Here is a 14,694-nt window from a genome sequence, read left to right on the forward strand (position 1 = left end):
ATTTTAGGGTTTATCAAACGTTGTGATAAAGACTTTCTAAATATCCCATCCATAAAGATTTTGTATTGTTCACTTGTGAGACCCCACCTAGATTACTGTTCATGTGTTTGGTCTCTTCACTATAACACCCATATTCAAGCTATTGAGAGAGTTCAACACAAATTCTTAAGATTTGTTGCATTAAACAAAACCAGAGGATTGAGGAATTAACTATTCAAATATGGAAAGGTCCCTCAACATAACTTCTCTCCTAATCCGATGCATGCACAAAGATCTCACTATGTTTTATAGTATACTGCACTCTATTATTTTTGGTCCTCAACTATTGGAAAAAATTAATCTCCATGTTCCCAGTAGACAAACAAGGCTAAATCAACCCTTTTATGTTAGACCCCACCGCACAAACTACGGACACAATTCGTTCACGTCTAGAACACCAAGGTTTTAATCAATATTCCCAAAGGTTGGATTGTTATAGTATTCCAAAAGAATTTAAAGCTCAGCTTAAGAACTGTGTGTGATAGCTTGATGTCCTTGTGTTTTGTACATTCTTTGTTAACGTTTGTTATTTACTGTTCCTACTTTTATTTTTTGTATGATGCAATTTTTAAATTTAATTTAAGTAGGTTACGTTAAGAATCTTCTGTAATTTATCAATAATGTTTACATTTTATTTTAATTGGGCGATTGCCCGTTGATAGATAAATAAATATTAAATTGAACCGACACGTACCATACAGGTGACGATTTTTCGTAAAATAATGCACCAATAAATGCTAATAGCGACCCCTAACAAGGTAATCAATTTTGTCGATGATACGAAAATAATATTTTTAATTTTTTTGGCATTAAGTTTATTTTACTGCGCCTAGTTGTAGAAATTTAACACTATATTCATTATAATGAATATTGTATATATTTTTTTCATCATATTACAATATTTGGACAAAGTGCAAATATTTTATTTTTAGGATGTCATTTCGGGGTGGCAACAGATTTGGCGGCGGTGGTGGAGGAGGCAGAGGTCGCGGTGGAGGTGGTCGAGGAGGAGGAGGTAGAGGTGGCCGTGGTGGTTTTGGTGGTGGAGGAAGAAATTTTGACCAAGGACCACCTGATCAAGTAATTCCATTAGGATATTATGAGAAGTCTGTACAGGATGATCTAGTATGCAAAGTTGAAATTGAGGATGTGCCTTACTTTAATGCTCCTATTTATTTAGAAAATAAACAGCAAATTGGAAAAATTGATGAAATCTTTGGTAATATTAGAAATTACTGGGTGAGCATTAGACTGGGGGATGACATGAAAGCTGGTAGTTTTCAAGCAAATCAAAAGGTTAGTCATACAAGATTAAGTAGATCTAACTTATTCTCTAGTTTTTTCTTCAAGATTTTACAGTCTCTGTTGATCTTTTCATAGACTTTCTGATTTGATGATAGGGTTTTTATTGTCAGATTTCATTTAGTCATTTCATGATTATACATAATTATAAAATAATAAATACAACAAAATACTGAGGAGTTGCAAATTCCATTTATATTAAGACAATCTAGCACTTTTGTAAACATAATCTTTACTTTTGATTACATACTAGAAAGTATTACAATTCAAAGTCTACATTAATCACGTTTCCACTAGGATTAAATTTCCTTGTAAATACAAATTATTTAAGACAATAAGGTTTTCTATAATCCCATAAAAAAGTAAACCCAAGCATTTAATATTTAATTTGTTTCTAGATAAAATTAATTTTAACTAGATATCTATCTATACAGGGTGTCCCATAACTAATTGGACATTAGCTACTGGGTGATAGCTGTCATCAAAATAAAGCGTTTGAGCTCAAATTGCTTAGGCAAAATGTTGCTAGTTTTCATTCTATACGGTGATTCATTAGTATTTTTTTTATATTATTTTTAGGGATATATTGAAAACTATTCAACCGATTTAAGTGAAATTTGGTATCTTGCTATTATTTAGTATGATTAATATAAAAATAATATTAGTTTTACCATTGACACTAGGTGGCGCCACCTACTATAACATTGGTTCATTAATGTGGCCATAATTTTTTTGTCCGCCTTCTATAAACATTCTAGTAAAAAAAACATGAAATAACATTTAATTCTACACTAAAAAGGTATTCTTGTTTCAAATAAAAAAAGTACACCGTTTTCAAAATAAACGTATTTTTTAGAGACGTGCATAAAATGAAAAAATTTTACAAAAACTTATGTAAATTCAAACATTATTCAAAAGATCTTAAATACCAGTACATTAAATGTATTAGTAGTAGATAACTTTTGCAAACATGCATATGATTGAAACAATTATTTTTATTAAACCTTTTACATAATAACAAATTAAAAAAAAATCAGAAATTAAATTAAACAATGAAGTGAATATAAAACAATTGACTAAGTGAATAATTCAAAACGAAACTAAAAAAAATTACAATAAGTGTTCAAAATGTTCACCATTAGATAAACTATATAATCTAAATCTTTTGTGTAAGTTTTGTCTTATTTTAAATAATGAGTTTCTTTGGGCCCTAATTACGTTAACTCCCTCTACAATATTTTGCCATAACTCTTGACAGTTATTTATTTTTTTTTATAAACAAGTGACTTTAGGTAGCCCCACAAGTCTAGGGGATTTAGTTCGGGACTGCGTGCTGGCCATGGGTATACACTACCTCTACCAATCCACCTTTGAGGATAAATTTCATCTAGATAATTTCTAACTTCTAGTCTATAATGTGGAGGTGCACCATCATGCCTGTACCAAGAGTTACGTCTCAAATTTAGAGGTATGTCTTCTAAAAGAGTTGGTAAATGTTTCTCAAAAAATTTAGATACGTTACTACGTCAAGCCTAGTTGGTAATTCGAATGGTCCTACAATACAATCCCCAAATATGCCACACCAGATATTTATGGAAAACTCATGTTGAAAATGATGTTCTTGGAATGCATGAGGATTTTCTGTTATTGGCTATTGAGCCAGTTAAACACTCCTCTTCTAGTAAATGAACGTAAATAAAATTTTATTATAAAACATTGGATCGTCTAAATGCCGCCCTATCATAAACTGACTAAATCGGAGCCTTCCTAGAAAATCCTGTGGTAAAAGATTCTGTACTGGAGTAAAATGATACGGATACAGATTTTCTGTCCGTATTATTCTTGACACCGTAGATTTGCTTATACCAGTGGCCGCAAGGTAAACAAGCCTTGTACTGGTTTCTGGATCTTCCGCAACACGCACAACAATTTCATCCTCCATATCCGCATCAATTACTCTCGGTCTTCCAGCATTCCTGTTTTTGGGATGAAATATCCCCGTTTCGCCTAATATGTCGAACAATGATCTAATAGTTTTATGTATGGTTGCCTTCTATTGGGAGAAAGTTCGAAATAGCGTTGAGATGCTTTACGAGAACAAAAATTTTTCTGGGCATACAAACAGATCATATCGCGCATTTCTACATTAGAAAATTCACTATGATGTGGCATTTTCCCTTTATCTTAAGTGGTTTATAAAAAACTTAATAGCACTTTGACAAATAATGACTCGCACTGCACTTTGACAACTAATAATAAATAAATTCGTAGTTACGTCTTGACGTTGCCATTAAGTTCAAAGCCTACTTGTTTTGCAAAAAATTAAATAGAGACATGCATCATGAACAAAATACGTTTATTTCGAACACGGTGTACTTTTTTGATGTGAAAGGAAGACTATGTACCTGTTTTGTGTAGAATTGAATGTTAGTTCTTGTTTTTGAAGTGATACTTCTTTAGGTTCAATTAGGAAAAATATTGAGAGTGAATTTTTATAAAAATGACAGTATGAAGTACCTACGCGCTCACCGGTAGTATAAAGTTCGTTGTTAAATCTTAGAAATAACGTATGTATCAGTGCAAATAAAGTGTGAAAAAATTTATTTTATAATTTTTGTGTCTTTGAATTTGTCTTCGTTGGAAATAGGATAATAGATATTAAAATATGATGAAAAGACGATTATCTTAATATTATTTGTAGATATAATCTGTCAAAATAATTCATTTTAGTATGAATTTTACGGCCATAGCACAGAATAATAAACGTATAGGGACAGAATAAATAACAATAAGAATACTCACTCTGCTTGTCAAGATAAATACGCGCATCTCGTTCGCGCAGACGGAATCAGCCATGTTTTAAACGGAACTAGTGCTGTTCAGTGAAATTTTATCTGTTGTGCATAGAAAAATTAACCCGGTTTAATTTATTTGCGGCAACCATAGACATAATATGCACTATTCTATTCGTACTTTTAGTTGAAGAATAGATTCAATTATTTCAAATTTACAAAATTAATTATCTCTGAAAATTTAAATTACAGTTCTGTCGTAGCTTGTCACAAATTTCTCAATTCGAGTCTATGTTTTGGTTTACAATATGGCGATCGCGTGCTGACAAACTTGAAAGGCGGCATCTGAGAGTGAGCATTCTGATTGTTATTTATTCTGTAGCCATAACACACTGGTTTACACCAGTTGTCGCTCGAAAACAGGGGTCAAGGAGTGTCGACCGGGGTCGAGCTTTGGATGGGTGACTGCTTAGGAACATGTCATGTTATTGCCTTGCTTACTTTTTTTTTATTTTCGGTATTATTTAAGATTTTTTTTAGGAAACTTGTAAGTATTAAAATTAGTTTAATATTTAAATAAAACACAAATAAACTGTTTAAAATATATTAATTTCGTTGAAGTCATATAATAGAAGTATAACTTCTTACCTGTGTACAAAGTACACACATATTCTTTTTTAATAATAGACTCGCACTGCACTTTGACAACAAATAGTAAACAAATTCGTACTTACTCCTTGACTTTGCCATTAAGTTCACAGCATACCTAGTGTACTTTTTTTATTTGAAACAAGAATACCTTTTTTGTGTAGAATTGAATGTTATTTCATGGTTTTTTTCCTGGAATGTTTATACAGGGCGGACAAAAAAATTATGGCCACATTAATGAACCAATGTTATAGTAGGTGGCGCCACCTAGTGTCAATGGTAAAAATAATATCATTTACATATTAAGCACACTAAATAATAGCAAGATAACAAATTTACTATCACCCATCACAGCTATCACCCATTAGCTAATGTCCAATTAATTATGGGACACTCTGTATATAGATTATCTTTTAATTTGATAAGTTAAAAAGCCATTATCGTTATCTCATAAATGAACATTATATTATGAATTTCAGAATAATTATAAAATTTATTTAAATTTAATATATACAACTTTCTAGGCAAATGTCAATCTTTGCCAACCTTTTCTTCTTACATAATTTTGTTGTAATAAAAAAATATAGTTAGAAGTTAAAGAAATTTTTCTAGATACTTTGATTTTAATTGTTCGTGTTTATTTTTTTTTGTAATGAAAATTTTCAATTTGTTAGCTACAATAATTTTCAAAGCGTAAACGAACATCGTGACACACACACATATATACGTATGTGTGTAATCGTAATAATATATATATATATATATATATATATATATATATATATATATATATATATATATATATATTAAACTCAACAGTCTTTCCGGATTGAACCGCGTCGATTATCATTGCGCCGAGCTTTCGACATCCTCTATGATGTTTTCTTCAGGGCTTCCGAGGTCTCAGTCTTCAGGGCTTCCGAGGTCTCAGTCTCCCGAGCCCCCAGACATTACTACACTGATGACTAACCAATGCATTACTGGTACTCAGTGATGTTCTGTGGAGCTGTTCCAAAATCAGGAGAGTAGTAGATTTCGGTAGATCATATACAATGACGTATACACATATCATATACACACGATTAAATTTGAAATTATAAACAACAATATATTATGTGGAACAATAAATATATTAAAGTATAAATAAAAAAATAAGTCAAATAGTATTTTAAACAAATAAAAAATTATTATGTAACACATTATTTATTATCGAATCTTCGCGACTTTACCTATCTTTTAAAAATTATTTTTGAAACAGTATAGAATTACAATTCAATTACTCTGTTACACCAAGTCACATTCCAATTGAGACAACCATCTGTCAAACTGAAGAAGCCATCTCCAGTTTATCCCCATCTGAATGGTATATCCTAGTATCCAGTTCACGATGGATGTGGAAACCGATTCATCCCTGCCATTTCTCGACGTTATCATAAAGAAAAACCAATCCCAAGGTTTTCATCAGTTTGTTTATCGAAAACCCACCCATACCAATCATTACCTGCATGCCATCTCTCATCCTCCTCCTCCTTCACAAATTAATTCAGTCATTAATACTTTTGTCTCCAGATCAATATTCCTTTACGATGATGCAAGTAGACCCGCCGAACTCTCTAGTTTAAAACAAGCCCTCATCCAAAACGATTACCGCGAAAATCACATCAATAGGAGCATCCACAGACATGAATCTCAACCCAAGACTCTCATCATACGACAGCTTTTCTTCCTTACATCAAAAGTGTCACTGACAAAGTTGAGGTTATGAAAATCGAAAAAATTCTAAAATCAAGAGGAATAAAGACAATATTTACAACCCAACAAAAACTTTCATCTCTTGTCCGCTCAATTAAAGGCAACATTCCAAATGAACACGGAATTTATGAAATTCCTTGTGCAACCTGCCCCTGATCCTACATAGGCCAAACAAATCGTAGAATCCAAAATAGGATTTATGAACATTCCATTTCTGTTCGCAATTTCGACTCAATTTCAGGTCTAGGTCAATACCATCTTCATACAGGTCACAAAATTGATTTTGAAAACTCCGGAATCACAGCCCCCATCATCCGCTTCTATAAACCAAGAATTATTCTAGAAGCCGTAGTAATTAAGAAGAAGGCCAAATTGTCTCAATAAAAGAGATAACGGCATACAGTTACCTTCGACTTGGAGACCTCTCGTAAAGAAAATACCGTCCGCTCTACCCGTCAATCAAAATCCCACTGTCAGAAATGTTCGCGCCAACCACCACTCAAGCCACGTCACTATCGACGGTAATGACCTGTCCTCTATTCCCAGCACCAGTAATGCATTGTTTAGTGATCAGTGTGGGAGAATAGTGATACCAAGCCAACCCCGGTGATTAGTATAATTCTAAACCCAGAGAAAACTTCACTGTCCCACAGTTCCTTGCGATTTTTACTTCTTCGCTTGAAGACCCTTCGATTTAGTGGACCACCCAGAGTTTCAGTAATTACGACCAACTGATAATGTTAACGGATCACTAGGTACCCTGAGAAACCCTGTATTATTGAATATAAATTTTTATATTCTAATAGGACAACCTGTAAATCCAACAACAAACTATGTCTAGAAATAAAATCCAATAAGTTATGAAAGTCGGTTTAATATAAAATAATATAACAAATTCTTGTGTAGATTAGGTAAAATGACATAATGTATTTCAATCATTAAATACCTACATAAAGAAATAAACATTTATATACCCTAAGGATTGGTACCAACCTATTTATACGATAGGACTGGACAATTCTATCCTATCCTTAAACCCTAAAGGTTTTGGTTAGGTTAGTTATAGTTAAATTTTAATGTTAATACTAATTTATTTACTGAATACTATTTTTAAATGCAATAGTAGAACTTAGTAAAATCCAATCTGTATAAACGATTTATTGCAAAAATGATTGAATAAAACTACTAAAAACTGCGGATTAATGAGAAATTTGTTCAGTCCTATTGTATATTTTTTATTTTCTTAAAGGCCTTAGCGCGTTACCGAAACCTAGGTTTTTAAAGAAAAAGAAAGCACAATAGTCTACTTATGGATGTTCTACCTTGCTTTTCCAAAAGTTGTTGAAAAACCATCTACCATTTCACCTTCAGCACTTTAACTTTTTACACAGAACGTACATACTAAGTTCGTTACACTAGAACTAATATTAACGATTATTAGAAGTAAATTTTAACTGCCGGAATTGCGGCATAATCCATTTCATCAACATGACAACATTTCACTTCCCCAGTCTTCTCTCGAATCCCTTTTTGTTTTTCATTTCTTGCTATTAAGTAACCTTGGACGAACCCATCCATATTTTTGTATAGGCTGCAAAACTAGTTCTGATATTTGGGCGAGACATGTCCATCTCGCTTTAATTCGTATCATACGCAATAGATAGCTATTCTTACACTTTAGGAAAAGAACCCGTTGATATGACCACAGAAATAATTCGTTTATTAACATTTGAACAGCGGCGTGCTTTATTTATTTATTTTTTTTTTTTATTAATACATATTATATTTTATTTAAAAATGTTATCGTTACAGAACCGTAACAATCAGTGTAGTAGTGTATGGGAGCTCTGGAGACTGCGACCTCGGAAGCGCTGAAGAAGACATCGAAGAGGATGTCGAAAGCTCGGCGCAATGATAATCGACGCGGTTCAACCCGAAAGACTTTTCAGTTTAATATTAATTCCTGTGATAGTATTAATCTTAGCTCTAGGTTTAATTATATATATATATATATATATATATATATATATATATATATATATATATATATATATATACCCTTTTTTATTTTCGTTCCTAATATCTAATGTGGATAATAAAGTATCCACGGGTTCTCCCTTCTTGTAATCAAAACTTGCTTTAAGATATAGTTTCTATAAATGTAATTAGTTTCCTTATATTTTTATGTATCTTATCTGCGGCCCTACTACTTAGTAATTATTGTATCTATTGTTTTTTTTAGCTATTCATCGATCCAGCCAAACTTCTTCCCCTTCAAAGGTTTCTTCCACAACCTCCTGGTTCTGTGAAAAAACGTGGAGGCGGTGGTGGTCGTGGAGGACGCGGTGGCGGTTTTAGAGGAGGTCGAGGAGGTGGCGGTTTCGGTGGTGGAGGAGGTTTCGGAGGTGGTGGAAGAGGAGGCGGTGGTAGAGGTGGATTTGGTGGCGATCGACGAGGAGGTGGTCGCGGTGGCTTTGGAGGTGGCGGATTCAATAGGAATAGTGGAGGCGGAGGAGGTTTTAACAGAAACTCTGGAGGTGGTGGCGGATTTGGAAGAGGCGGTGGGGGCAAGAGATGGTAATAGTTATTTTAGTTTTAATTTTTTAAGTGTATATATATGTAAGTGAAAAATGTTTTTTTAATAAAAAAATATTGTATTCTCTTGTCTTTTATTTAAAAAGATGTTTAAAAAGTTACGTGTTGATTTCTCTATAAGTATATGGGCAAATCCCCATTATTTTTGACTTCGTAGACGCTTCGACTTATTATCCTTCAGATGACTTCTAAATAATCTTTTGAAGTTGTTTTCAATAAATATACCTACTATTTTTCAGTATATTAGAATGTCCTCGGGCTATTTTTTTTTAAATAATTAATAGTTTGTAAGGCGATGAATTGTTAATTGCAAGAAACAACGCTGGATTTACGTGTATATTTTAAAGAATAAGTTACATTTCTCTACATAACTTTTTCAACATTCAACAGATCGTTCTGAAATTTTTACTGAAATTGCTTTTTATATAGTTGAGTGTAACCTATGAGTATAAAAGGTGTGCCACTAAGGATAACAGACTTATAATAAAACTAATAAGCTTAAATAACTTCAAAACTCAACAGTTTTTGAGATAATAGCATTTTACAAATCAGCTGCATAATAATTCTTAGTTTTGATATTTGTGCGTATTTTATATGAATAGTTTATTCTTATAAAAACACCGGTGTAATATCACAAAATGCTTTCTTATTGCTGCTAAATGTTTTATGAGAAGCCAGTTTTGATGTCGTGATTAGACAACCTCTTATTTAATGCAATGTGGGAAATCTTAACATAGTAGGTTGATGTAACGAATGTTTGTGACAAGTAAAAATAAGTCTTATTTCGATTAATCAGTGACTTGTAATATCTAGTTTATTTTGGTTTATTAAAGAACAGCAAATGTCGAGGCATAATAATTTTTCTAATGAGAGGTATAATTTCTATTTTTATTGTCTGCAATATAATCACCAAAACTTTAACATATATTTCAGAATTTAAGTGAAAATGGTTCATTTCATCCTAAACGTAACTAAGTCCGACCGAAAATCATTACGCCTGATCAAGACGATGATTCCCAAGTAGACGACGTTTATATTTAGCGTTAGGAATCAGCAAAACTTTAGTTTTAAAAATTCTACACCGCGAGTATTTTCCTATAATATCCGAAGCAGCCAAAATCTTGATTACTCTTGATTTACGGACGAAGCTACATTTACATGTCGTGGTGTTTTTAATTTAAGAAACAATCATTTCTGGGGCACTGAAAATCCTCATGTTAAGAGAGAAAGGCATTTCCAATATGAATTTCAAATAAACTGATTGGATCATATTGGACTGTATTGTGTGGAATTAAGGTAATCATTTTTTAGGGACATGTGAGTTACCTTATAATTTGAATGGTGAGAACTATTTACATTTTTTACAAAATAATTTTATTGATTTGTTGGAAGAATTGTCATTAAAACTTATACTGACATTTAAGGACAGTCAGAACATACTTAAATACCAACTTTCCTGAACGCTGGATTGGTCGTGGTAGTCATTTTCCTTGACCACCACGTAGCCTAGAATTTAATCAGCTTGATTTTGGTGTATAGAACGCAATGAAACAACATATCTACAAAAATCCCATAAACACTGGAAACTAACTTTGGGAAGAAATAAATACTGCAGCAGTTTTTTCGCACCAATTTAATATGAGAGGATCTTTTATGGAACATATTAATAAATGCCATTAAAGAAAATGGTGTACCTGACCAACACTTACTTTGACAAAAAGTTTAGCTAGTTCAGTTTAACTATTTTGTAATTTGGTTTCTAAGTAAAATTTATTTTATTTTGATAATTTGATATAAAACGTAAATTGTTTGATGTCAAACACTTTATTATTTATTCTACTGATGTATGTAAAAAAGTATAAGCGTATTGTCATTTCATTTAATATGTATTAGAAACTATTTACTTTAGTACTTACTTTACTTTATCATGTCCGGATATGTCATTCATAAAATTGCGGCCCAGTATCGGGCTACGTCGGTTCCATCTTTGTTCGCGAGACACAAATCTTCGAGGGTACATCGATGAGGACAGTTTCTGTATGTAAGATGTTCCATATTCTGTGTTTCTCCACAGTCACAGTTCACATAATCTTGGTCGATTTTCCCCATTTTGCCATGTTTGATTTTACTGGAGCGACCCCCGTTCTTATCCGATTCATAGTTTTCCACGTTTTAAAGTCTAGGGACTGGCCGGTCCATTGAACCTAGGGAAGAGGAAAATACTCAAAATCACTCGACAGGTGGTGCAAGAGATGGAGAGTAACACCTAACCCAAATAAAACTCAAATGATTCTCTTCAGATACTCCAGTCGCAGCAGATTCACCACACTCAACATAGCCGGAAGAAACAACCTGAGACTCTGGAGCGACCGACTATAACTCCGCGACCGGATTGAGTACCTCGGTGTGTTTACACAAACACTAAACTGGATGACCGCTCTGGACATAGCCTGTAACAAGGCTAGGAGCAGAGTCGCTCTACTCAATGCTCTTTGTGGTAAGTTCGGAAGGACACATCCACGTACACTCATACACATAGTATTTTTCATATAAAAATGCGTCACGTCATTCAAGATTTACGACGTCAGAACCCCACAACGTTGCCAAAACATCAGAATAGTTAGTAAGTGAGGAATTTTTAAAATGTTAACTATTTGTCGAACTATTATATTAACAGTAAATACACTTAGTTTTAAAATTATTGCAACACACTAAAATACATAAGAAAACATTTTAATACAAAATTATATATTCTAAATTTGAAACTTACCACTTTAGAGCATTATAATAATAAAAACGTCCTGCCATTATTTCTTGTTTAAAATAATCTATGTTATATGAAAGCTTATTAGCTTTCTACAGACTATTTAGTTGTTTTGGCATAGCATAATCACAATACACAACAATAATTAGTTTTTAAAGCTATTAATCTAAATTTAATATGTATTTATAAATACAATATATTAATATATTATGATCAACTTGTGTAATACACACTTTATACTACATGATTTATCATGTGATTTGTCATATGATTTGGTCATAAAGTGAAATTTACATGTTTAGACTGCGTGATTTGTCATATGATTTTGTCATAAGCACTGTCATGCGGCTCGTCATAGCTTGTCACAGGAGAATAGGACGGTGCCTATTCCGCATGATAAAATCATATTTGAATATCGCGCCTTATTCTTATGTCAATTCAGCGACATTCCCTTACCAAGAGACAACATTCTTTATTTATTTATTTATTTTTTGTTTATTGCATTGATATTAAACCTATTATCTAATGTGTGCTATTGTATCGTATTTTTCTTTTATTATTTATTTAGTTTATTTTATTCTTAGTTTAGTGTTTTATAGTCTTCTTAGTCATACTTTTAGTTTAGTTTTTTTATTAATTATTTTTAATTTGGTATAATATCAACAATAAATTTGATATACCCTGTCCACGATTTCTTCGTAAGAGCCACCTGCAAGCCCAAAGGTGTCTGATCTTTTTCTTCTTACTGCTGTAATCTGTACGCAGTTGTTGCCGGCGTGTTATTATTAAAAGTCGGGAAGTCAATGCAATCAACGATTTATTTTCCATTATAATGGTTTCAAAATCTAATAGTTGATACCTATACTGTGTCCAATATCTCTATGACCATAAACAGAAAGAAAAATCAAGAAAACCTCACTCATTGTCACTCATATCATAAGTCATAACTTATCATGCAGTGTAAACACGATTTTTTAAAACATCATAGAAACGAGGAATCATAACAAATCTCATATGATATTGTCATATGATAAAATCATGTAGTGTAAAGTCTACTTAAGAAATCAAAACATAAACAAAATTGTTACTCTAAAAAAACGGCAACACTTTAAATAATTTTACCACACGCTGAACTGTCAAAAAATTTGAAGTATTCCCATATCAGTTGCGTACATCTGTCTAATATATTTAATTAAAATTATTATTTTGTAGAATATTTGATTTAAAGAGTTATTTCATAAAATTTATATTAGTAATAATAACAAATGTTTTTGGTTATTTAATCAATATAATTCTAAAATTCGCAATATAATGATGATTGTATTTTTCTGATTATTATACCATGTTCACGCCTATGAAAGATCGATCAGTTCCGTATGGGTTTCGTATTATTAGCTGTGTTAGGAAAATTTGAACTCTAAGGTTGACGTTCTGGAAATTTTAAATATAAGTGACGTCACTTTATATAAATTGTGACGGGCACGCAATTTTATATGAAAAATACTATACTTACAAAACATTCATCAGGCCGATGATCGGTATTTCGATCCACCGTTACCTCACACAAAGACTGCTGGGATTGGAACGGGGAATCCTGCGTAGAGTAAACAAAAAACGACGCGACTACCCCTCCGCCCTTATTCATCAACTGTCGAATACCAGCCCATCAATGAGAGGCTCTCTCTCAAAACTTCAGAGCCCAAAATATCTTGAAAACTGCCTGCTCATCCATCGGCAATGTATTCAAAAGACAACCTGATGAACACATTGACATCCCGGAGGCAACTCCTCTTTTTTACCATCGTATCAATCGATAAATGCTCACTGTGGTTTCCCGATCCCATTGCACAATAATACCTCTCTATTGCAGAGGATACAGCCACAGCTGCCCTCACGCGAGTTACTACATTCACTAATTAAATTAAATTGTATACATATTATTACGATAGATAATGACGCATCATATGACTCAAAACTGTAAACATATATATTACTCATATCCTTATTCATTCGAGTATTTTCTAGTAAGAAGATCAACGGGTCTCCCTCGGCTAAAAAAAAAAACAGTATGGCGTGACCTTCCAGTCTTTTCGCAAAGTTTCTGGTGATATTTCGAAAGTTTCCGGCGACATCGCTTCATTAGAAAACAAAGTTTCTAACGAGATTTTTTCTCTGGAGAGTAAAGTTTCTGGCTAACATCTCTAAAGTCACTTCTGAGATGTCTGCCCTCGACGATAGAATGTCTTCGTTAAAAGATCAAGTTAAAGCAAAGCTGCCGATATGTTGGCCTTCGAAGAAAAGATATGGAAAGAGATGGAGAGGAAGATGGATGAAACAGGGACAGCAGAGAGAGGAAACAATCCAATTACAGTAGAGACAGAAGAAGACGAGACGAAATGTAAGTTGGAAATACGGCCGAAATTTGAAGGAAGTGGAGGTTCTGTTCATGTGAAAGTCCCAACTTTCGACGGAAAATCGTCATGGAACAACTACATGAAACAGTTAGAATCAGCTGCAAGAGCGAATGGATGGTCTGAAAAAGAAAAGGCTGTAAACCTAACTATCGCTTTTCGAGGAGATGCCTTAGATGTGCTTCAGACCATAGCCGTAGAGGAGACGGATGATTTCGAACAACTGAAGAAGAGGTTAAATATGCGATATGGCCATGAACATTTGGAACATGTATATCAGTGTATATCAGCTGCCTATATATCAGTCGCAGCTTAAAAATCGTAGACAGAAGAAAGATGAGGCTCTTCAAGAATATGAGGTAGATATTGCCAGATTAGTACGATATGCTTA

At 33.0% G+C, this 14,694-nt stretch overlaps 1 protein-coding gene across 1 annotated transcript in view; it reads left to right on the forward strand.

Moving 5' to 3' along the window:
- Gar1 (Gar1 ribonucleoprotein) overlaps positions 1–9,192 on the forward strand; it is a 32,783-nt gene extending 23,591 nt beyond the window's left edge. Inside the window, exons 2-3 of the mRNA XM_072529648.1 lie at positions 972–1,335; positions 8,776–9,192. Of these exons, the coding sequence (XP_072385749.1) occupies positions 973–1,335; positions 8,776–9,114 (702 nt within the window). The 5' untranslated portion in view covers position 972 and the 3' untranslated portion in view covers positions 9,115–9,192. The remainder of the gene's footprint in view (positions 1–971; positions 1,336–8,775) is intronic.
- The last annotated feature ends 5,502 nt before the right edge of the window (positions 9,193–14,694 follow it).

The sequence above is a fragment of the Diabrotica undecimpunctata genome, chromosome 4 (genome assembly GCF_040954645.1).
Source record: "Diabrotica undecimpunctata isolate CICGRU chromosome 4, icDiaUnde3, whole genome shotgun sequence".
In the NCBI taxonomy this organism is placed as follows: Eukaryota; Metazoa; Arthropoda; class Insecta; order Coleoptera; family Chrysomelidae; genus Diabrotica; species Diabrotica undecimpunctata.